The sequence below is a fragment of the Littorina saxatilis genome, linkage group LG13 (genome assembly GCF_037325665.1).
Source record: "Littorina saxatilis isolate snail1 linkage group LG13, US_GU_Lsax_2.0, whole genome shotgun sequence".
Lineage (NCBI taxonomy): Eukaryota > Metazoa > Mollusca > Gastropoda > Littorinimorpha > Littorinidae > Littorina > Littorina saxatilis.
This window is the reverse complement of record NC_090257.1, coordinates 863,977-889,122: the sequence shown is the minus strand read 5'-3', so window position 1 is coordinate 889,122 and position 25,146 is coordinate 863,977. Positions and strand designations below refer to the sequence as shown.

General features: G+C 43.9%; 2 protein-coding genes across 3 annotated transcripts in view; both read right to left on the bottom strand.

Moving 5' to 3' along the window:
* Positions 1-7,973: 7,973 nt before the first annotated feature.
* Positions 7,974-19,147, bottom strand: LOC138946216 (mucin-5AC-like). Its single transcript, XM_070317738.1, has 7 exons — positions 16,106-19,147; positions 15,174-15,347; positions 14,164-14,292; positions 12,904-13,134; positions 11,606-11,813; positions 10,708-10,847; positions 7,974-10,201 (listed from the first exon to the last, which is right to left on the bottom strand). Exons 1-7 carry the CDS (start codon positions 18,939-18,941, stop codon positions 10,056-10,058), a joined length of 3,864 nt encoding a protein of 1,287 aa, XP_070173839.1. The 5' UTR covers positions 18,942-19,147; the 3' UTR covers positions 7,974-10,055.
* A 1,618-nt stretch (positions 19,148-20,765) lies between these two features.
* Positions 20,766-25,146, bottom strand: part of LOC138946215 (uncharacterized) — a 38,013-nt gene continuing 33,632 nt past the window's right edge. For both annotated transcript variants that reach the window (XM_070317736.1, XM_070317737.1), the window contains one exon: positions 20,766-25,078. In XM_070317736.1, coding sequence (XP_070173837.1) covers positions 24,626-25,078 — 453 coding nt within the window. In that variant the 3' untranslated portion in view covers positions 20,766-24,625. The remainder of the gene's footprint in view (positions 25,079-25,146) is intronic.

Below are 25,146 nucleotides of genomic sequence, written 5' to 3'. Positions count from 1 at the left end.
AAGAAGAAGAAGAAGAAGAAGAAGAAGAAGAAGAAGAAGAAGAAGAAGACAACGATGACGAAGAAGAACAAGAAATACTACAACAAATGCAATCGGTACTAACTTTGTCTCGAACTGTATGGAGCGAACTCTTCCAACTCTCGGCAAACTCTTCCAAGTCTCGGCAAACTCTTCCAACTCTCGGCAAACTCTTCCAACTCTCGGCAAACTCTTCCAACTCTCGGCAAACTCTTCCAACTCTCGGCAAACTCACTTCGCGTCAATGGAACAAATGTCTTTTTCGTAAACTCCGATGCCAACAGGAGATAATTAATATTGCTCTATTCTCACCACGGTGCTAACACGAGCAGACAAATCAGAACGTTTCCGGTTTGTGTCCTGGAATGAGACAGCTAGCTGCCACCGGCATTAGTCCAAAACAGACAGACAGCTAGCTGCCACCGGCATTAGTCCAAAACAGACAGACAGCTAGCTGCCACCGGCATTAATCCAAAACAGACAGACTGCTAGCTGTCACCGGCATTAATCCAAAACAGACAGACTGCTAGCTGCCACCTGCATTAACCCAAAACAGACAGACTGCTAGCTGTCACCGGCATTAGTCCAAAACAGACAGACTGCTAGCTGTCACCGGCATTAATCCAAAACAGACAGACAGCTAGCTGCCCCCGGCATTAATCCAAAACAGACAGACAGCTAGCTGCCACCGGCATTAATCCAAAACAGACAGACTGCTAGCTGCCACCGGCATTAATCCAAAACAGACAGACAGCTAGCTGCCACCGGCATTAATCCAAAACAGACAGACTGCTAGCTGTCACCGGCATTAATCCAAAACAGACAGACTGCTAGCTGTCACCGGCATTAGTCCAAAACAGACAGACTGCTAGCTGTCACCGGCATTAGTCCAAAACAGACAGACTGCTAGCTGCCACCGGCATTAATCCAAAACAGACAGACTGCTAGCTGCCACCGGCATTAGTCCAAAACAGACAGACTGCTAGCTGTCACCGGCATTAATCCAAAACAGACAGACTGCTAGCTGTCACTGGCATTAGTCCAAAACAGACAGACTGCTAGCTGTCACCGGCATTAATCCAAAACAGACAGACTGCTAGCTGTCACCGGCATTAGTCCAAAACAGACAGACTGCTAGCTGTCACCGGCATTAATCCAAAACAGACAGACTGCTAGCTGTCACCTGCATTAACCCAAAACAGACAGACTGCTAGCTGTCACCGGCATTAGTCCAAAACAGACAGACTGCTAGCTGCCACCGGCATTAATCCAAAACAGACAGACAGCTAGCTGTCACCGGCATTAATCCAAAACAGACAGACAGCTAGCTGTCACCGGCATTAATCCAAAACAAACAGACTGCTAGCTGTCACCGGCATTAATCCAAAACAGACAGACAGCTAGCTGCCACCGGCATTAATCCAAAACAGACAGACAGCTAGCTGCCACCGGCATTAATCCAAAACAGACAGACAGCTAGCTGCCACCGGCATTAATCCAAAACAGACAGACTGCTAGCTGTCACCGGCATTAGTCCAAAACAGACAGACTGCTAAAGTCGAGAATAAACAAAATCAAGAAAGGTGAGTTGTTGAAACGTTTCATTTTCAATCAAGTGGATGTTTCATATTCTCAAAATGTTTACGTTCTTGTTACTAACCTTTCTTGTTGTTTTGTGTCACTGGCACAGGTGCGAACATGCATCCACTTCCTTCTGACAGGTGCAAACATGCATCCACTTCCTTCTGACAGGTGATACTTCTCTCTGGTCTTAGCAAAACGCGCTCTGAACTGTCCACTTCCTTCTGACAGGTGATACTTCTCTCTGGACTTAGCAAAACGCGCTCTGAACTGTCCACTTTTCACTCATCACGGTATTGTCGAAGTTCAACTCTGTTTACTGTTTATTTTGTGTCTGTTATTTTTCCTGGTAGAATCTTTCATCGAAGACAATAACGGCGTTGCCACGGAGTGCTGTGAACTGTCCGCGTTCTCGTGCATTCTCACACAGAATACATGATTGAACACGTTAATGACATGATGTTTTCCGCTTGGAATATTAGAGATAAAAGATAAGATAAATTTGCAGATGTCTAAGGCCGCGAGGCCTATATCTGATCTTTTGACCAGTACTATTGACTATCCTAACTTTGAGATGGCCTAGTGTAACGATCTTTTGATCGTGCCTTATTGTCTAGACTTTTTGAGCCGAAGACGAGAGGCGCTCTGTGACTGTATCCCTCCAACAGTAGTAAATCATGACAATGTTCTTGGCAAACGACAAGAAGAAGAAGATGACCATGTTACACTCAGCATGAGAGCCATCCCATTCACCAAGGCCATTCCTCAACACGGGAGTTCTACACGGGTACTGTGTGTAGTCACTACCCGACTCCTGGTCAAACACACCATACACGTTGATATTGCCGTTGAGGCGTTGACCTCTTCACCCACACCCGCTTTTGTTGATTCCACGTCTGCCAATGGGAAGGCGACGATTGGGTTTATAGTCCTTCGCCGGGCGAGCTGGCTGCGACAATTTGTAGCGCTTTGTATGACGGCTTACTAGCGCCAAAACTAAAAATTAGTAATTAACCCGTGAAAGTTACTAATTTTCACGAGAAAGATACAATTATGACGTGAAAATTACTACGTGTTAATTACTAATTTTCAAGTGTTAATGTCTAATTTTCAATTTTGGCTCACTTCCTGACGGCTTACTAGCGCCAAAACTAAAAATTAGTAATTTTCACGCGTAAAGTACTAGTTTTCATGTGCCTCGTGACTGTGGGGGCTCAATGCGCATGCGCGACTGTTACACCGGCCAGAGCGAAACATCCTTCGATTCGAAACTTTTCTGGTCCATAGTTCTTTAATCCGATGCAAATTAACAATAAGAGCTGAGCGCATGTGTAGATAACCGTGACATACAACTTTCTGTCCGACAGCTTGTTGAATAACGAATTCTATCGAAAGATATTTGTGAAAGTGTGTGAGTCTCGACCGAAGAGATCCGTCTGTTAGTGGTGAGACCTTTAGCACATCTCCGGCCGGCCGCCATTTTTCCTCTCTCGGTTCGAACATTTTCGGATCGATTGTCCTTTACTAATACACTACAAAGCAAATTTATGAGTGTGGTAGTGGAAACAAATATGAGGCACAGCTGTCTGCCCGACAACTTGTCGAATAAGGAATTATATTGAAAGATATATGTGAAAGTGTGAGACCACAGCCGATCAAAAGTCCGTCTGCTACGAACAGCATCGATTCGAAAGTTTTCGGGGTCGATTATTCTTTTCTAAGATACCCAATAAAACAACGTTAACGTTTAAGGAAAGCGCTATTGCAGAAAACTGTGATATGCATCTTCCCGTCGTATAACTTGCTCGATAAGTCCTTCTATTAAACGATATTTAAGAAATAGTGTGAGAGTGATGTTTGCGGACTCTTAAAGTCCGACTACTGTGACCGAAAACGAGTCAAAATGAAAATTAGTAATTAACACTGTCAGTTACTAATTTTCACGTGAAAATGGTAACCCTAGGTTTTGGCACTGGTAAGCCGTCATAGCTTTTTACGTCAGCGACCGACGAACAATGATCGCGACAGGCGCAGCGGCCTGAGACGAGTTGCCCAGAGCGGTTCGCCACGGGTCGCTCGCAGTGCGAATGACAAAAAGCCGTTTCTTAGGGCAGTGCAGGAAAGCGTTCGCGAAGCACTCGGCGAGCGGCTTTGGTAGCTCGCCCACCGCCCGCCGCGTTATCCAAGATGGCGGCGGTGTTTACACTGCGATGCCGTGTAGCGTGTTTTTAAATTGATTTCGAGAATTTAATTTTGATAATAATTTTTATATATTTAATTTTCAGAGCTTGTTTTTAATCCAAATATAACATATTTATATGTTTTTGCGTGTGTGTGTGTGTGTGTGTGTGTGTGTGTGTGTGTGTCTGTGTCTGTGTGTCTGTGTGTGTGTGTGTGTGTGTGTGTGTAGAGCGATTCAGACTAAACTACTGGACCGATCTTTATGAAATTTGACATGAGAGTTCCTGGGTATGAAATCCCCGAACGTTTTTTTCATTTTTTTGATAAATGTCTTTGATGACGTCATATCCGGCTTTTCGTGAAAGTTGAGGCGGCACTGTCACGCCCTCATTTTTCAACCAAATTGGTTGAAATTTTGGTCAAGTAATCTTCGACGAAGCCCGGACTTCGGTATTGCATTTCAGCTTGGTGGCTTACAAATTAATTAATGACTTTGGTCATTAAAAATCGGAAAATTGTAAAAAAAAATAAAAATTTATAAAACGATCCAAATTTACGTTTATCTTATTCTCCATCATTTGCTGATTCCAAAAACATATAAATATGTTATATTCGGATTAAAAACAAGCTCTGAAAATTAAATATATAAAAATTATTATCAAAATTAAATTGTCCATATCAATTTAAAAACACTTTCATCTTATTCCTTGTCGGTTCCTGATTCCAAAAACATATAGATATGATATGTTTGGATTAAAAACACGCTCAGAAAGTTAAAACAAAGAGAGGTACAGAAAAGCGTGCTATCCTTCTTAGCGCAACTACTACCCCGCTCTTCTTGTCAATTTCACTGCCTTTGCCATGAGCGGAGGACTGACGATGCTACGAGTATACGGTCTTGCTGAAAAATGGCATTGCGTTCAGTTTCATTCTGTGAGTTCGACAGCTACTTGACTAAATATTGTATTTTCGCCTTACGCGACTTGTTTATATTTAGTCAAGTTTTGACTAAATATTTTAACATCGAGGGGGAATCGAAACGAGGGTCGTGGTGTATGTGCGTGTGTGTGTGTGTGTGTGTCTGTCTGTGTGTGTGTGTAGAGCGATTCAGACTAAACTACTGGACCGATCTTTATGAAATTTGACATGAGAGTTCCTGGGTATGAAATCCCCGAACGTTTTTTTCATTTTTTTGATAAATGTCTTTGATGACGTCATATCCGGCTTTTCGTGAAAGTTGAGGCGGCACTGTCACGCCCTCATTTTTCAACCAAATTGGTTGAAATTTTGGTCAAGTAATCTTCGACGAAGCCCGGACTTCGGTATTGCATTTCAGCTTGGTGGCTTACAAATTAATTAATGACTTTGGTCATTAAAAATCGGAAAATTGTAAAAAAAAATAAAAATTTATAAAACGATCCAAATTTACGTTTATCTTATTCTCCATCATTTGCTGATTCCAAAAACATATAAATATGTTATATTCGGATTAAAAACAAGCTCTGAAAATTAAATATATAAAAATTATTATCAAAATTAAATTGTCGAAATCAATTTAAAAACACTTTCATCTTATTCCTTGTCGGTTCCTGATTCCAAAAACATATAGATATGATATGTTTGGATTAAAAACACGCTCAGAAAGTTAAAACAAAGAGAGGTACAGAAAAGCGTGCTATCCTTCTTAGCGCAACTGCTACCCCGCTCTTCTTGTCAATTTCACTGCCTTTGCCATGAGCGGTGGACTGACGATGCTACGAGTATACGGTCTTGCTGAAAAATGGCATTGCGTTCAGTTTCATTCTGTGACTTCGACAGCTACTTGACTAAATATTGTATTTTCGCCTTACGCGACTTGTTAATTCTCTGTTTCTCTCTTTCGGTATTTCTTTTTTGGGTGAAATCTTCACTTTTTTCTTGCAAAGAAACTACCGGAAAGAAACAACAAGTCGCGTAAGGCGAAATTACAACATTTAGTCAAGCTGTCGAACTAACAGAATGAAACTGAACTCACTGCATTTTTACAGCAAGAGCGTATACTCGTAGCATCGTCAGTCCACCGCTCGATGCAATGGCAGTGAAATTGACAAGAAGAGCGGGGTAGTAGTTGCGCTGAGAAGGATAGCACGCTTTTCTTTATCTCTATTCTTTTTAACTTTCTGAACGTGTTTTTAATCCAAACATATCACATCTATATGTTTTTTGAATCAAGAACCCACAAGGAATAAGATGAAATTGTTTTTAAATCGATTTCGGAAATTTTATTTTGATAATAATTTTTGTACTTTTAATTTTCAGAGCTTGTTTTTAATCCAAATATAACATATTCATATGTTTTTGGAATCAGAAAATGATGAAGAATAACATAAACGTAAATTTGGATCGTTTTAAAAACACATTTTTTTTTTTACAATTTTCCGATTTTTAATGACCAAAGTCATTAATTAATTTTTAAGCCACCAAGCTGAAATGCAATACCAAAGTCTGGCCTTCGTCGAAGATTGCTGGGCCAAAATGTCAATCAATTTGATTGAAAAATGAGGGTGTGACAGTGCCGCCTCAACTTTTACAAAAAGCCGGATATGACGTCATCAAAGATATTTATCGAAAAAAAGAAAAAAACGTCCGGGGATATCATTCCCAGGAACTCTCACGTCAAATTTCATAAAGATCGGTCCAGTAGTTTGGTCTGAATCGCTCTACACACACACACACACACACAGACAGACAGACACACATACACACACACACACACACACACACACACACACACACACACACACACACACACACACACACACATACACCGCGACCCTCGTCTCGATTCCCCCCTCTACGTTAAAACATTTAGTCAAAACTTGACTAAATGTAATAAGTGGTCCATATTAGGGGCCCTTCCCCTACAGAGAAAGAGCAATTGAGAGGTACAGAGAGAGAGAGAGAGAGAGAGAGAGAGAGAGAGAGAGAGAGAGAGAGAGAGAGAGAGAGAGAGAGAGAGAGAGAGAGAGAGAGAGAGAGGAGGTATTGCACACCGGTACGACTGAACATAAGGTATTCTTCAACACATTCTGAATCTAAAACTATATACATATGTCATGTTTACTCTTAAAATGTGATCGCAATTAACGAAAATAGAATAAATAGTCTTACGATTACATTTTAAGAAATCGGTCCAAAAATGATTTTATCTTAATCTTTATCATTTTCTGATTCCAAAAACATATAGATATGATAGGTTGTATTCAAAACAAGCTCCGAAAGTTAACAAGAATACAGAAAAGCGCGCTTTCCTGCTTAGCAAAATACGCTACCGCGTTAATCTGGCGTGTCAATATCACTACGTTTTGCACGTGGAAGGTGAGCGATTCCCTTCACGGCTGTACTCTCTTGGTGAAAAAATACAGTGCGTTCAGTTTCATTCCGTGAGTTGGACAGTTTGACTAAATGTAGTAATTTCGCCTTGCGCGACTTGTGTTTCATAATGTTGTTGCTGTTGTTGTTACTGTTGGGAGCGCGCACACACACACACACACACACACACACACACACACACACACACACACTCACACACACGCGCAAACACACACACACACACACATACACACATACACACACACATATACACACGCACACACACATACACAAACACACACACACATACACACACATACATACACACACACACACACACACACACACACACACACACGTACACACACACGTACACACACACACATACACACGCGCAAACCAAAATGACACACACAAACGCACACACACACACATACACACTCTCTCTCTCTCTCTCTCTCTCTCTCTCTCTCTCTCTCTCAAACGCGCACTCTGTTCATCATACTTGGCGAAAAAAACAGTCATGTTTAAAAGTCACATTTCTGAGTAAGACAGTACAGAACAAGCGAAAAAGACTGTTAATAGGTATTTGTCATGTGACATACATGAACATACTTGTACACACCCACACCCTCACACACACACACCCTCACACACACACACCCTCACACACACACTCACACTAACACACATACACACACACACACACACACACACACACACACACACACACACACCCTCTCACACATACACACACACACACACTCACACACCCTCACACACACACCCTCTCACACACACACGCACACACACACACACATACACACATACAGTACACACACCCACACATACACACACACACACACACACACACACACACACACACACACACACGCGCAAATGTAGTGGGGACCTCGCGTTGCAATCCGTTTTTCACTCTCGTCACTCAACACATTGTACAAGTGATTAAAAATGTGAAAAACATCAGATTGCCTCAGTACGTATCATTTGCTTCGTCTTCAAAATGTTTTAGTTTTTGTTAAAACAAACCGCTTACTGAACTTTGTATGGCTTGACTACTGTTCACATATGTTCACTGAATTAGAGCTCTCTCAGTGAGCTTTGCATCGTATGTAACGGTATTGTTCACATATGTTCATTGAATAAGAGCTCTCTCGCCGATATTTGCATCGTCTGTAACGGTACTGTTCACATGTGTTCACGGAATTAGGGCTCTCTCGCTCTCCGTGAGCTTTGCATCGTCTGTAAGGCTACTGTTCACATTATTTCACTGAGTTAAAGCTCTCCCATTGAGCTTTGCATCGTTTGTAAGGCTACTGTTCACATTTGTTCATTGATTTAGAGTCTCTCAGTGAGCTTTGCATCGTTTGAAAGGCTACTGTTCACATTAATTCACTGAATAAAAGCTCTCCCAGTGAGCTTTTCATCGTCTGTAAGGCTACTGTTCACATTTGTTCACTGAGTTAGAGCTCTTTCACAAAGCTTTTCATCGTCTGTAAGGCTACTGTTCACATGTCTTCACGGAATTAGGGCTCTCTCGCTCTCCGTGAGCTTTGCATCGTGTGTAAGGCTACTGTTCACATTATTTCACTGAGTTAGAGCTCTCTCACAAAGCTTTGCATCGTGTGTAAGGCTACTGTTCACATTTGTTTGTCGTACCCATGACTTTGTACTAGATTCGTCTAATAAGACGATTTGATAGTTTAGTCTATGAAGACGCTTTGATGACGTCAGAGACTGGTGTAATGCTGCGTGGCGACCGTTGTACCCTGATGCGGAATAAATGGCAGACATGAAAGTAAACGGTCTTGTCTTTGATATACGTATCGTATGCTTTAGAGGCCAAAGCTGGCCACTTTGGACCTGACATGCATGGCCAGCAAGGCAGGTTCTCCTTTAGTTTGATGACACCACGTCATTTCTGGTGACGAAACAGATCATTGTTTGAGGTTTATGTCAGTTCAGTGGTACGGGGGTTAAACTGGCAGTCGTCACCTGTCAAAGGTCACTTTAACGTGAACATTATACCACGTGATACCCTGTCACTACTGTGGACAAAACAGGTCATTGTTTGAGCTCTGTGCCAGTCCAGTAAAACTGACTGTCTCGCAAGATCTCCTTGATTCGTTCATCATATCACGTGATGCCAAATCACTGCTGGTGACGAAACGGTTCACCAGTTGCACCATGTGGCGTCTTCCGTTTAAACTTTGTTGCAATTTTAAGAGATGTCCCTTTCCTTCTGGCAACGACAGTAGTGACCTTTATGCCACTGGTAGAGGTAATTAGTTGCTCCCGCCCAAGGCCTGTTGCAATTCTGAGTGGCATGCTGTCACTTTTTGAAATGAATTCTGTTGCGTGATTTGGTGAACATTGCGAGTAAGGCAATGAAGTAACGTTTCCTGGGGACCTCTCGCCACGAGGAAGGCTAGGACTGGGCGAGAGTAGGAGAGCATGCCTGTGGAGTTGCACGCTACGCGAGAATAATGGCGGCAGCACAGCTGCCGATCCGATTGGCTGTTCAAGCCTGTTTACCGACGAGTGCAGACGACTCTTTCGGTATCAACCAATCGTGTTTAATTCTTGCCTAGCTTGTGAGAAACGTGTTTCACATACACCCTCGCTGTCTTGCAAAGCGAGAGGCTCACCGCAAGCAATTCTTGCCTACCCTCACATACACCCTCGCTGTCTTGCAAAGCGAGGGGCTCACCGCAAGCAATTCTTGCCTCCACGGAACGGGCGTCTGGTGCTTCGTTCAAGTCCTTCGTTCAAGTCCAAGATTTTTGTTTACCGAAAGTTCAGTGCCAGAGCTTCGCACACCAAGCGCAGTGAAGTCGACCTCGCCCTGTTAGTCTCAGGCTTTCAGAAAGTCTCGTTATTTCACCGCTGTAACGACTGATTGTTCAGTAGCAAGCCAGCTGCAGTGGATGGAAACATTTCTTGTCCCGGCATTTCTCCACTTTTATAATTCCGTAGTTGCAGTTGATGTACTTTCGACAGGTGTACGGGTGAGGGAGGATCATGTTCGTGTGTCCTACACAGGTGTCGTCTGCAATGACATGTAAAAGGAATGATAATGCACAGGTGTACAGTAATGATATAGCACAGGTGTACAGTAATGATATAGCACAGGTGTACAGTAATGATATAGCACAGGTGTACAGTAATGATATGTAAACTCATATAATGGGGGGCGGGGTCAATTGGTTAGCGTATGACATATCCAGTCACGTGTGTGTGTGTGTGTGTGTGTGTGGGGGGGGGTGTTCTTGCGTGTGTGCGTTCTTGCGTGTGTGTGTGTGTGTGTGTGTGTGTGTGTGTGTATGTGTGCGTGTGTGTGTATGTGTGAGAGTGTATGACTGTGTGTGTGTAGGTGTGTGCGTGCGTGCGTGCGTGCAGTGCGTGCAGTGAATGCAGTGCTGTTGGTGCTTGCTATCTCTGGTACACTCTCTCTCAACTCTTCCACCACCCATACAATCTTGACAGAGTTATTTCCGAACAACATCATTCTATTGAATGACAAAATCTTGCCGAATACAACGCAATACGACTCACTGCTAATGACACTCAGTGTGACCACCTCATGGTCCAACATGCCGAGCGTTTCGAGCATTTTGGGCGTGGCGGTTTTATACGGTACAATGGACACTTGGATTTGTGTACCATTCCATGAGAGGTCAGGTCGCACCATGTACCTGTGGCATCAAAAGGAAACCATTGTTTTTAAATTCATAACAAAAGCCCAGGCAGTGTGTCAAGTAAAACACGTTTATTGAAACAAACAAAAACAACAACAACACGAAGTCCCATTATGAGAGAGAGAGAGAGAGAGAGAGAGAGAGAGAGAGAGAGAGAGAGAGAGAGAGAGAGAGAGAGAGAGAGAGAGAGAGCGCGTTTGGCTGGCAACAGGGGCGGACGAGGGGGGGGGGGGGTTTCTGGGGTTTCCGGACCCCCCCCCCCAGCCCCCCCCCAAAAAAAATGTATGGTGCATTTCTTTATTTTACATTGAGTTTCAATTTTGGGGGTATTAATCAGTGACAAAATCTGCTGCCTGAAACTGGTAATGATCATCCTCAGAATGCACCAGATTGCACCATTTTGCATCCTTTTTTTCAAAATTTTCCGGGGGGGGGCATGCCCCCGGACCCCCCCCCCCCTAGCAAGCTAGGCGCTTTGCGCCGTCGGCTCGGCGCTTCGCGCCTTCACACCCATATCTTCACAATGTACTTTTGGAACCCCCCCCCCCCCCCCCCGTACAATGAACTGATCCGCCCCTGGGCAACACTCATAGTATGTGTTAATTGTCATCTCTGGGGGACGTGTGTAAATGTTTTCACGGTTTACAATCCTCATCTGCGACAAAAAGACAAATCTTCGCTTCAAAGGTACCCGGATGCGTTCTGCATCCTTAATATCACAGATAAATACAGAACAGAACACCAAATATCCTCACGAATTTTTGACGATCATTTCACAACTCTTTTTCTTGGTGGCCGTGGTCTCGTTCCGGATGTAGTTGGGCAGGTTGGTGAAGCCTTTGATGATGTTGTGGACGACGGTGCCCATGAGAGGCGCCCCAGCATTCCAAGTTGTGGTGAACGTCACTTCCTCTCCAGCGATGATGTCAGAGGGCACGGTCAAGACGGGGACGTCTGGTTTTTCTGTAGATATACAAATCCAAAAATAAAGAGACTGCTAACGTTCCAAAATTCAGAATTAAAAAACAAGAAAGGCAGGTTGTTGGAACGTGTGTTATTGACACAACAATACATTCACAAATACATCGAACCAACGGGTTTTTAACTGCACAGACAAACAATTAATAACGAAAACGTATCTGGCTGAATTTTTCTTCCGCCTGCCACGAAGCCGCAAGCGAACGAATGATTATGTGAATAGATAATGTAGATATACATGTAGCTGGGTTATTCTCCACAGCTGTGTACCAGTGTACGCCATGTTACGAAGTTGACAGTTCTTTACTCAGCTGAGACATTGTAACCGTACACATTGATTTCATCAGTAAGAACTGGTTCCATATATATCCTTGGCCTGCAAATAAAGAATTAGAATACGTTCAATAAAGTAAAAGGGTTTTAAAGTACGTCAACTTCCTAACATGGAAACCAAAGGTAGTGACATGGATTTGAACACTAACAATTTAAAAAAAAAGAAGAAGATACAAATATATACTTTGTTTATTTTTGCATGTCTGTATCATTATCAAACTGGGGTATTACGGAAAAAAGTGAAGAGAATTCAATCTAGTTGCCATTTAATAAACGTATAGCTCTGTGCAATACAGAGTCAAGCGTTCGCGGCGGTTTTTTCCCAAGGAAGATAATCGACGTGTTGCCTATCGTTCCGATTTTCTGGCTGAGTTTTGTCCCTTGGTTTATCCAAATCGCCCACGGCATAAGCTCGGATAGCCCATCCTTTCTGGCCCCTCTACACCCGTGAGTTTTCCCCCTTACTTATATCTTGTGATGTGTGTGTGTGTGTGTGTGTGTGTGTGTGTGTGTGTGTGTGTGTGTTAGTGTGTCTATTTGTTAGTGTTTGTTACTGTGTGTGTGAGTTAGTGTGTCTGTGTGTGTGTGTGTGTGTGGGTCTCTCTCTCTCTCTCTCTCTCTCTCTCTCTCTCTCTCTCTTCACCCATCTATCCATTCACCCACCCATCTATAGATACACACACACAACAACATCCCTCCCATCCCATCTCTCAACACGGGAAGCCATAACCGGTATACTCACTCCGGATGTCGACATCAAAGTCCTTGGACCAGATGGAGCCGTTGACGATGATCTCACACAGGTACGTTCCCTTGTCCTCACACATGGCGTATTGGCTCTCCAGGGTGAAGGAGATTCGCTCCTTGTCTCGGTGAACGCGATGGTGACTCATGCGAGAGTCGATGGGGATGAAGGGAAACTCGTCCTCGAAGTAAACCCCTCCCAGAAACTCCACTGCCTCTGCCACGTGACCTGTGAGAAAACAAGGGAATACTGGGTAATTACTTCTTCTCTTCTGCGTCCATGGGCCGAAACTCCCACGTACACTCGTGGTTTTTTGTTGTTGCACGAGTGGGGTTTTACGTGTATGAGCGTTTTAACCCCGTCATTTAGGCAGCCATACGCCGCTTTCAGGGAAGCTTGCTGGGTATGTTTGTGTTTCTATAACCCATCGAACTCTGACATGGATTACACTTGGTCTTGTGCTTGCGCGCGCGCACGAAGGGGGATAAGGCGCCAGCAGTTCTGCACATAAGTTGAGACCTGCGAGTGCCGTATCCCCCTTCGTGTGTACACGATTGGTTAATTACGAACTTTGACACTCACTTGCGATAAAGGTGAAAGACGTTATTGGCCCTTTCTTGGTCGGTCGGTCGTCGGAAACAAGGGGCTTGGGGCGTCGCTATTCGGAGGTCAGTTTCAGTGTGAAAGGCATCCGTGCCCAGAAAATGTGTCAGTAAACGGGGTGTGTCGTTATTGGGAGGGGTCGTTATGGGAGGTTCCTCTGCAGTGTAAAATGAATTGAGATGTTTCTTTGCAAGGAAAAGGTTGTGATTTCTTGAGAAACACGGACACTGCTGCCGATGTTTGTAAATGGAAGAATTATTGAAAGCTATTGCGTTTTCAGAATGATGACTCAGGTGATATACCTACGACACGTTCCACTATGTAATGTGTACGTCACTAGTGAGCTTTCGGGATCTAAACTAAGTACGATAACCTCATTGTTTTATTTGAGTTTTGTCCCCTGAAGTAGACTACCATGCCTCAGTGATCTTGGTGACCTATACTGTGATCGTCGATAGTTCAACAGCTTTTTTAAACTAATTTTTGTAAATTATTTTTTTTTAATAATTTGTTTGGAATCATTTTGTTAAAATCATTTTTTTGTAAATCATTTTTATAAATCTTTTTTTGTTTATCCATGTTTTGATTTATTAACTACAAAATGGGAAACGGGGAATTTCGTGATCCCGTTAAGGTCAGCACGTGTTTGTTTACCTGTTCCCTCGTATCTGGACAGAGACATGTAGCTCCACCCCCATGCCTGGAAGGCGTGACACGTGACCTTCAGGTTGTTGGTGGGACTCATCCCCAGTTCCGCTCTGACGTTCGGGGCGATGATGATCACTGCAATCACGGTCACCAGTCTTATTACACAGTGCAACCATGCGTTAAAGGCACAGTCAGAAAATAATTATTGAACTCAGCGCTATGCGCTTCGTTCAATAATGAATTTTCTCGATTTGCTCTATAAATCCCTTAGTGCACTGGGATGTCTCAATAACTTAAATAATAATAATAATACGAGAATTTATAACGCGCACATACCTCACCCCAAGGCGATTCAAGGAACACTCATACACATTCTTTCACATTAACAACTCATGCACACATACCAAAAACGAAAAGCCAGCTCTGAAAAAAAGGCTCATGAATAAATTATTAAAACTGTGTTTGTATTTGCTGTCATACAATTCTGAAATGTGTGCGACGAGAAACGTTATTTAATAATAATTATGTGCAACTGCATATACCTCTTTAGTCCGTTTGTGAATCATAATACTACATAATTATTCTAGGTCAAAGCGCAAATGTAGCACTTGGGAGTTGTGTTCTTTTATTTCTTCTTATAACCATTATTCTAATCAGGAAATCCGCATCCCGATCACCCCTTACAAACTCTACACACTGTACAGCCTCTTTCCTTCAAAAGTCGTTCCTTGTGAATTAAACTACGTTTATATCGACAACTCATTGTCTCCCAGATACGGTCATATCCGTACCCACTCATATGGCTCTATCTGACCAGGTACGGATATATCCGCTCAGACTGTTAGCTTCAGTCGCTTCCTGTAACGTCCATCTAACGCCTGCATTTCAGCGTGTTGATGCACAGTTTCTACACAGTTACTACAATTCTGACTGACCTGCTGCAGCACAGCTGGTCTTTGCTACACAAAACTTGGTCAACATAGGTGGGGTAGAAAGTGTTAAAAAAATGCAACAACCTTCTGCCGGCTTTTCGGTTGTTGTAGATTGTGGTGTTGTCGTGGTTGTAGTGGTAGACGTGGTTATCTTCTGACTGTTTCCAGATTTGTCTCCTCCTGCACTTTCCCCCGACTGATGTTGCGGAAAAGCGAAAATGTCGTTGCCTTGGTAACCACCCGAAAAGCCAAAGGGATCTGAAAAAAACCCAGCACAAAGTTGAATCGTCTCAACGAACAGTTTTGAAGTTCAAAACTATATAGACTGCTTACGTTCAAAATTAAGAATCGAGAAACAAGAAAGGTTTAATTATTGGAACAACTCATTCAGGACAAAAACAAACATTGAAAAAAACTTGGACCCATCTCGTCCTTCAAAGTTGACAACCAAGAGACACACCACACACAATTAACTGCTTTTATCATTTATCTCAGAATGTGACTGGCAGGACTCTAAGATGGTCGAAGCCATCGGACAGTTTTGAAATCAAAGATTGTACTCCAAGGGGAGATAATTCACTTTCAAGGAAAACAAAGATACACTAGTCTTCCCTCCCCAACATCGATGCCCCCACCCCAACATCACCACCCAGCAAACAAAAGACTGACATCCACTTAGGCTTGTTCAGATTCCCCGACCAACCCTATTTTTTCCTACCGACCCTGGACCGTTTTTTGACCCTGCAAAAATATCTAAATTGAAAAAGACATAATTTAATTTTGCAGACTTTGAATGGAAAGTTACTTTTCTTCGACATGCAAGGGACACAGTTCGCTCGATTTTTGGCCAATCAAAAGCCACCTACGCCTGTGTAAATGAAAAACAAACTTCAATAAAAAAAAAACCACCACGTCATTAAAAAAACCACAAAAAAACAAATTGGAATCGACATACCGACCCTAATGTTTTGGTCCTAATCATCGGAAACAAACATTTTTGTGTGTGTTGTTCTTACCATTGGGCTGAGAAGCAGATGGCCGTCTTTGCGGAGGTCTTCGTGTCGGACGCCGATACGTGTCCGTGTCCAAGTCCATCCCCAGCATGGGTCCTCTCGGACGCCGCCTCGTCACCGGACTCATCGTCGTCGTCGTCGTTGTCGGCGGATCCGTAACCGGTCTTCTAGCCGGACGGCCCATGAAGAAAGGACTGGGAGTGGTGGGGGGGATCCTCTTCCTCGTCGGCCTCCAAGGACGTCTCGATATAAAGGGGCTAGCAGTGGTGACCCGGATTCTCTTCCTGGTCGGTCTTCTGTCGTCCTGGGTCGGCCCCAGAAGATCCCACAGGCTGTCGGGTCCGCGCGTCGTTACTACCTCCTCCGTTTCGCTGCCTGCAGAACTGTTGCTGGCAGGAGGCAGGGCGAAGGGATTCGTCTGGTTCAAATCGGCGCCCAACAGATCCGAAAACATGGACATCAGAGGCGGTGATATGGTCCGATTTTCAGACCCTGCAGCCGGAGTGGAGCTCGTGAAACTCTCGTTCCCGGGACCGGCCTGGGCCGGACTGGTGTGGCTGAGCCCCATCCACGACAGGGTGAGGTTGAAGTCAGTCTCGTTGTAGCTGTAGACGTGATCCGAGGCGTTGTAGTGGTGGTGCGTGTCGTTGCCCAGCGGTTCCAGCTCCAGCACGTCCATGAGAGGGATCGAATCCGAGTCGTTGAGGTACGTGTCCGACCCGATCAAGTCCATCGGGGGGAGGGTGGGCGGAATGGTCGGCTTGGTGGTGGTGGGGAGGGGGGTTGTTGTGGTTCTGGGGGTTGTGGTGGTGGGTGTGGTTGTTGTTGTTGTTGTTGTTGTTGTTGTTGTGGTTGTTGTTGTTGTAGGTTCTGTTGAAGTTGAGGTAGGTGTTGCTGTTGTTGTTGTAGGTTCTGTAGTTGTTGTGGTAGGTGTTGTTGTTGTTGTTGTTGTTGTAGGTTCTGTTGTAGATGTGGTAGGTGTTGTGGTGGTAGTTGGTGGTGTAGTTGTTGTAGGTTCTGTTGTTGTTGTTGTTGTGGGTTGTGCAGTTGTGGGGGGTTTCGTTGTTGTAGTTGCTTCTGTTGTTGTTGTAGTTGGCTCGGTCGTTACTGCTAATGTTGTAGTGGCTCCTGCTGTGGTTGTGGTTGTTGCAGTTGTTTCTGTTGTGGTTGGCTCGGTCGTCGCTGCTGTTGTCGTTGGTTCTGTTGTGGTTGTGGTTGGCTCGGTTGTTGTTAATGTTGTAGTGGTTTTTGTTGTGGTTGGCTCGGTTGTTGTTAATGTTGTCGTTGCTTCTGTTGTGGTTGTGGTTGGCTCGGTAGTTGCTGTTGTCATTGTCGTTGCTTCTGTTGTTGTTGTGGTTGGCTCGGTTGTTGTTAATGTTGTAGTGGTTTCTGTTGTTGTTAATGTTGTCGTTGCTTCTGTTGTTGTTGTGGTTGGCTCGGTTGTTGTTAATGTTGTAGTTGGTTCTGTTGTTGTTGTGGTTGGCTCGGTTGTTGTTAATGTTGTCGTTGCTTCTGTTGTCGTTGTGGTTGGCTCGGTCGTTGTTAACGTTGTCGTTGCTTCTGTTGTTGTTGAGGTTGGTTCGGTCGTTGTTAATGTTGTAGTTGGTTCTGTTGTGGTTGTGGTTGGCTCGGTCGTTGTTAATGTTGTATTTGGTTCTGTTGAGATTGTGGTTGGCTTGGTTGTTGTTGTTGTTGTTGTTGTTGTTGTAGTTGCTTCTGTTGTGGTTGGCTCAGTTGTCGTTGTTGTTGTCGTTTCTTCTGACTGTGTAGTAGGCTCTGTTGTACTATCTGTTGTAATTGGTGTTGCAGTGGTAGTAGATGTGGTCGTATCATGCGTTGTATTCGGAGCCGTTGTGGTTTCAGAGGTGGTCGTCGACACATTCCATGGTGTTGTCGAAGGCATCCCCATCTGGAAAGGTACGAAAGTACCCCCGGACCCCTTCCCATCCAAAAGGTTGGAGCTACCAGGAAGCGAAGACGCTCGAGAGCTAACGAGGGTTGGTTCTCTGACAATTCCGAGGTTTTGGTAACTAACAGGGGGTGTAAACGCTGTGGACGTGGTGAAGGATTCAGTGGTTGTCGGAGTCTCTGTCGTGGAGGTTGTTGTGGGTGGGTCTGATGTTGTTGAGGTTGCCTCTGTCGTGTTTGTTGTTGAGGTGGACAGTTCTGTGGTCGTGGTGATGGTGGTGGAGGAAGGTTCCGCTGTGGAGGTGGTTGTGGTGATTTCCTCTGTCGTGGGTTCCGTTGATGTTGCAAATGTCATTGGGACAGCTGTTGAACTTGTTGTTAGAATCCTACTAGTCGTCGGAGCCGGGGTTGTCGAAATCATCCGCAAAAACGATGTCGTCGAGTCCGTTGTAGCGAATGTTGTGGCTTCTGGTGTGGACGTCATAGTCGACGTGCTCGTCGGTGACGTGGTCGTTGATGCTTTCGACGATGTTGTGGTCGGAGACGTGGTCGTTGGTGCCTCCGACGATGTTGTGGTCGGAGACGTAGTCGTTGGTGCCTCCGACGATGTTGTGGTCGGAGACGTGGTCGTTGGTGCCTCCGACGATGTTGTGGTCGGAGACGTGGTCGTTGGTGCCTCCGACGATGTTGTGGTCGGAGACGTGGTCGTTGGTGCCTCCGACGATGTTGTGGTCGGAGACGTGGTCGTTGGTGCCTCCGACGATGTTGTGGTCGGGGACGTGGTCGTTGGCGCCTCCGACGATGTTGTGGTTGGGGACGTCGTAGTTGTGTGGACAGAAACGATTTCTGTCGCTGCAGAGGTAGTGAGGTCTTTTTCAGTGGTCGAAGTAGTCCTGCTCTCTGTGCTGGTGACGGGGCGTACACTGCTCATCGTAGTACTGGAAGTTGTGGCAAAAGTCTGAGCACTTATCACTGTTGTGGACGAGCTCACTTCACTGTCTGTTGCGCTGGATTTCAAAGTCTGGGGCTTGAAGGGGAAGGGGGTCGCCTCAAAACGAGGCGGAGGTATCACGTGATTTGAACTGTCTTTGGCCACGTCACGTGTCCGGTCGACAGTGATCGCGGGCTTCGCCGGAACGTTACCTGTTGTGAGAGCAAGGGCAGGGTGGTCAGTTTCACGAAGAGAGGCCCGTACAAAGGCAGACAAACAAACAGATTGACTTGTGCTCATGACTAAGAAAACATAAAAAGCTGACAGACGTATTCTCCGCTTTGACCTTTTTTGTGCACAGTTGCAACATTGCTCAGCTCCAAGGAGTCATGAACGTTGATATACAAAAGCAGGAACAAAGAGAGAACGACATTTAGATAGATAGAAGTACATACATGCAGATACATGAAAACAGAAAGAGACAGTCAGACAGACACAGAGAGACAGACACAGAGAGACAGACACAGAGAGACAGACACAGAGAGACAGACACAGAGAGACAGACACAGAGAGACAGACACAGAGATATACAAAAAGAGACATACTGACTCACACAGACAGACACACACAGACAGGTAGACAGACAGACACGCACAGACACGCACACAGACACAGACACATGCAGGTACACGTACGTACGCACGCACACACGCACGCAAGTACACGCACACACACGCAATCACGCACGCACGTACACGCACAAACGCACGCACGCACGTACGCACGCACCCACACAAACACACACACACACACACACACACACACACACACACACACACACACACACACACACACACACACACACACACACACACACACACACACACACACACACTCTTTATTGGCAGAATAATGTGAAACGATAGCTTCAGGAGCAGATACTGTCGTTTGTACGGTACAGAGTCTTTTTTTTCTTGAAATTGAATCTCTGCATAACAGGTGGGTGAAGGATGGGTGGGGGGCGTCGTTCAAATATGTTGGTGGGTTGGGAATGTTGTCTTTTTTGTTATTTTTAGAAGAGGAGAGTGGTGGGGGGGGGGGGGGGTGGTCGCGGACACGGAGGGAGCGGGAGGCGGGAGGAGGAAGGAGTCGCAAATGGGACTGTTTGTGAGAAATACTCTTTTCTGTTATATCTCCAAAGGATGACGAAAACACATTCTTCTGTTTGATTTCTTTCCCTCCGGTGAGGAAATGAAGAACATATTTCTGCCCGGAACCACTGAAGCAAGTCGTTTCACATCATTCTGTGTTGTGGTGGTCTGTCATGTGTGTCGGTGTTTTGCATGGACACTTTCATGACGGTTGGTCGGCATACAAAACCAAATAGTATGTACACTTGACGCTATAAGTAGCCACACTTGACGCTATAAGTAGCCTCGGATTCAAAGTGTACACAACACTGAATTATAAAAACATCTACAGGATAAATCAGTCTTCCCCTGAAAATCCGTCAAAAATGATTAAAATAATCTTTTTGTGGAAAAATTAAGCGCACAAAAAGAAAACGCTGCAAAAAAAGGAAAAGAAAAGAAGAAAAAAAAAGAAAAAAGAAAAACAGAAATAGGATAAAAAAGGGGGAATATAGGCGTCGCTGGTTGGGGTGGTTTTGAGGTGGGAGGGAGTAGGAAAAGCAGAACGCGCAGCCAAGAAATAAGGGATTGTATGCCGAACAACTTCAGTCGTCAGAATTTCTGAGCATATTGTGAATGCTTGAATGGAAAAAAACTCCTTCACATTCTTCTGACATATGACAAACGAAAAATGGACTTTTGTTTTGATGTTTAATGCGTCCTCCGATTGTGTGAAAGGTTGCACATGATATTTCATTCTCTTTAAGAAATCTAATACATTTGACGAGAAAGTCACTCTGAAATGGACAGTTTGAGGCCCCATCTCCAAAAGCACAAAAATCGAAACGATTTGGACGACTGAAGTTGTCAAGGAAGCAGTGGCAGTTGTTATACCAAGAAAATGTTATGGGTTAAACGTAGGTACAAGATAAGCGTACGCGCCGCCAATGATTCCACACAAAATAGAACTGGAAATTGATGGGTTAAAAGATGAGGACTTCCATTTGCATCAAATATATTAAATCCAAAAACAAAGAGACCGTCAACGTTCCAAAATTCAGAATAAAAAATGTGGTCTGGGTGGCCGAGTGGTAACGCACTTGCGCTCGGAAGCGAGAGGTTGCGTGTTCGACCCTGGGTCAGGCCGCAATTTTCTCCCCCCTTTCCTAACCTAGGTGGTGGTTCAAGTGCTAGTCTTTCGGATGAGACGAAAAACCGAGGTCCCTTCGTGTACACTACATTGGGGTGTGCACGTTAAAGATCCCACGATTGACAAAAGGGTCTTTCCTGGCAAAATTGTATAGGCATAGATAAAAATGTCCACCAAATACCCGTTTGACTTGGAATAAAGGCCGTGAAGGGTGAATGCTCGCCTAACAGGCTACTGAGCTTTACTGGCCGATGTGAATGCGTTATATATTGTGTGTAAAAAATGTCTGTTTGTCTGTCTGTCTGTAAAAAATTCCATTTCAAACGGCAGAAATTAATATGTAAGCGCCTAGGGCTATATCTAGATTAGGCGCATAAAAATGATCACAATAATAATAATAATAATAATAATAATAATAATAAACCAAGAAAGGTAGGTTGTTGGAACGTGTGTTATTGACAAAACAATACATTCACAAATATATCGACCCAACGGTCTTTACAGTGCACAAACAATGAGTAACAATAACTTAGCTTGATCCAATGTTTCAGCCGCTTGTTGGGAAAGTGACAAGCAATGAGTAACGAGAACTTAGCTTGATCCAATGTTTCAGCCGCTTGTTGGAAAAGTGACAAGCAATGAGTAACGAGAACTTAGCTTGATCCAATGTTTCAGCCGCTTGTTGGGAAAGTGACAAGCAATGAGTAACGAGAACTTAGCTTGATCCAATGTTTCAGCCGCTTGTTGGGAAAGTGACAAGCAATGAGTAACGAGAACTTAGCTTGATCCAATGTTTCAGCCGCTTGTTGGGAAAGTGACAAGCAATGAGTAACGAGAACTTAGCTTGATCCAATGTTTCAGCCGCTTGTTGGGAAAGTGACAAGCAATGAGTAACAAGAACTTAGCTTGATCCAATGTTTCAGCCGCTTGTTGGAAAAGTGACAAGCAATGAGTAACGAGAACTTAGCTTGATCCAATGTTTCAGCCGCTTGTTGGGAAAGTGACAAGCAATGAGTAACGAGAACTTAGCTTGATCCAATGTTTCAGCCGCTTGTTGGGAAAGTGACAAGCAATGAGTAACGAGAACTTAGCTTGATCCAATGTTTCAGCCGCTTGTTGGGAAAGTGACAAGCAATGAGTAACAAGAACTTAGCTTGATCCAATGTTTCAGCCGCTTGTTGGGAAAGTGACAAGCAATGAGTAACAAGAACTTAGCTTGATCCAATGTTTCAGCCGCTTGTTGGAAAAGTGACAAGCAATGAGTAACGAGAACTTAGCTTGATCCAATGTTTCAGCCGCTTGTTGGGAAAGTGACAAGCAATGAGTAACGAGAACTTAGCTTGATCCAATGTTTCAGCCGCTTGTTGGGAAAGTGACAAGCAATGAGTAACGAGAACTTAGCTTGATCCAATGTTTCAGCCGCTTGTTGGGAAAGTGACAAGCAATGAGTAACGGGAACTTAGCTTGATCCAATGTTTCAGCCGCTTGTTGGGAAAGTGACAAGCAATGAGTAACGGGAACTTAGCTTGATCCAATGTTTCAGCCGCTAGTTGGAAAAGCTAAGTTCTCGTTACTCATTGCTTGTCTGTGCACTTGAAAGACCGTTGGGTCGATATATTTGTGAATGTATTGTTTTGTCAATAACAAACGTTCCAACAACCTACCTTTCTTGTTTTTTAATTCAAATATGTGACCCTCCACCACAAAATGAGTTGCATGTCACCTCGCGCGGTTCTGCGCTAGGCTTAATATAAGTCCGGGGGGTGTCAAGTAACAGTGTGAGGGTCACCTTAGTCACATGCTTATAACTCGAAAAGTTTTCGCTCTTTTCTAAAACGGTTTTCACCACTGGATAGAGCATAAAAAACTCTTTAGGAACATGTACAAATATGAAAATCATGCAAGGTGACATGCGACTCATTCCGTGGTGGAGGGTCACATATATTAAGACAATCTCTATAATACTGAAAATAGAAACGTGACATTGTGCATGATATCGGGACATTTTGCGAGGTAATGTCATGAATCGCTTTCCTTTCCATTGTCATGCTTCCCTCCAACGGTATTGTTGAACTGCATCAGGTGTATATATAACTCCTCGATGTTTTAATATATATCTCTTTCACATAGATACTTCATTTCAAGAGATGGGATATTCATGCAGTATTTATACAAGAAAGAAAGACAAGTCAACGATGATAATCTCTATGTGACAAAGTGTTATAAACATACATCAAAAGCATAAGATACAAATGCTATTAAAAGGATAGAATTTCTTAAGAACAAGAGTCTTGCTAGAAACGATTAGCGGTTAGTCAACCCACAAAGACTGTGTACAGCTGAATGCAGACATCAATGCAGCTCTAGATTAGCTTCAAAAGTTCAAATATCGCACATACAAATTCTAGCAACGCGTATACTAAAATGGACGCAAAACATATATATGAGACATTGAATGTATTATTAGTACCATTTAGTTGTTAATTAACGTTTCCCTATTGTTCTAGCATGCATCCACTAACATAGCTGAATCAACAACAAAATGTCCTTAATGTTATTGTGATACTGCCCAGCCTTGTACGTGTTAATAAGCAAGCATTTATGTGACAATCTCTCATTTCGCTATCTAGGCTACTGATGAAAAAAGCCGAATGATTTTGACCCATGGACTTTTCCTTACATTCCCACAGCCCAAACATCTATCGGCTGTGTAAGGTATTCATCAATCATTCTACAAAAATGTTTTTTTTTGACTGAGGACAAAATAGTATGGTTTTAATCTTGGGGATTGCGGGCAAAATGTTCTCCCTGTGTGAGTACGAATAATATAATCTTCTACGGGAAAAACGCAGACTATTGCCTTTTAGCAGTAAGATGCTTTCTTTGGGAATACTAAATGGCACATGCAGATTCTGCAAATATTAAGAATGGCTATGTTTCTTGCACGCACGACTTCTCTTGCCTTCTAAACATAATAAGGTTAAAAGCTATAAAAAAAAACAACGCATGATGGCAACTCTTGTTTCCTTTGCAAAAGATGCCTAACATTTGCACAGAACGCATCTTTCGGGTAATCTTGAATTTTAGCGTTGTAAATTCAGTCTTGGCCGGATGTAACCTCAGCAGTTTAATTTGCGTTGCTTGCTCTTTAAAACAAAAGTAATTTGAAGTAACATTCGTAATTCAGAACAAACCAGAAAGAAGTGTTTTACATAACATCTGTTTTGGAATAAAAATGTCTTCGGGGTGGTTTTGAGTACGAAAATGACAGCTAAAGTCAGCCATATATCAAATAAATGCACTGATGCCATGATGACACTGCGCAATTCGCTTTGAATGTACAACGCTAAAGTTAAACGCTACCCTCTTTCTCCTTCCACAGCTACTCCTCGCTAAAATGGCATCTACTCTTTCGTTGGCAGAGAGTTTCTGCCGCCTCCAATGGTACCTGTCTCAAGCAGGAAGTGTAGGATGACACCGATTGCCATGGCAAGCAGAGTAATCGTCATCACTCCGCAGCAGACGAAGGCCGCAGTGCGCCTGCGCCGTTGTCTCTTCTTCTTTTTCATCACTTCCGGCGGCAGATACCTCCGGCTGGAAAAGGGAACGGATGTCGTAATGGTGGACGCTCCGAACGAAGACTCTGACATGGAACTGCCTGTGAAGCTGGGAAAACCCAGTAGCTGGTTGCCGAGACCGTACTGCAGCATGGTGGGATCTGGTGTGAGAAAGTACTGTTCTGGGGGGATCTGGATGTGGAACGGTAGGCCGTCCTTGTCGTTTTCCTCCCCGCTCTCCCCCTTCTCCTCCTCTTCCTCCTTCTCTGCGCTGAACCCTCTGCGCAGCGTTCGGATGATCTGAAAGCAGATATTGTTTTCTATTAAACGTTTGTTGCTGGCGGTTTTGTGGTAAGCTCAAAAGGCGG

Bases quoted from the DNA above. Each gene is read 5' to 3' on its own strand.
- LOC138946216 (XM_070317738.1), bottom strand. From the start codon at position 18,941: ATGAGCAGTGTACGCCCCGTCACCAGCACAGAGAGCAGGACTACTTCG. The intron at 11,814-12,903 runs GTGAGTATACCG...GTATATCTACAG, and splicing joins CTTTGATGTCGACATCCGGA to AAAAACCAGACGTCCCCGTC. The intron at 10,848-11,605 runs GTGAGGATATTT...TTGATGCCACAG, and splicing joins GAAATGATCGTCAAAAATTC to GTACATGGTGCGACCTGACC.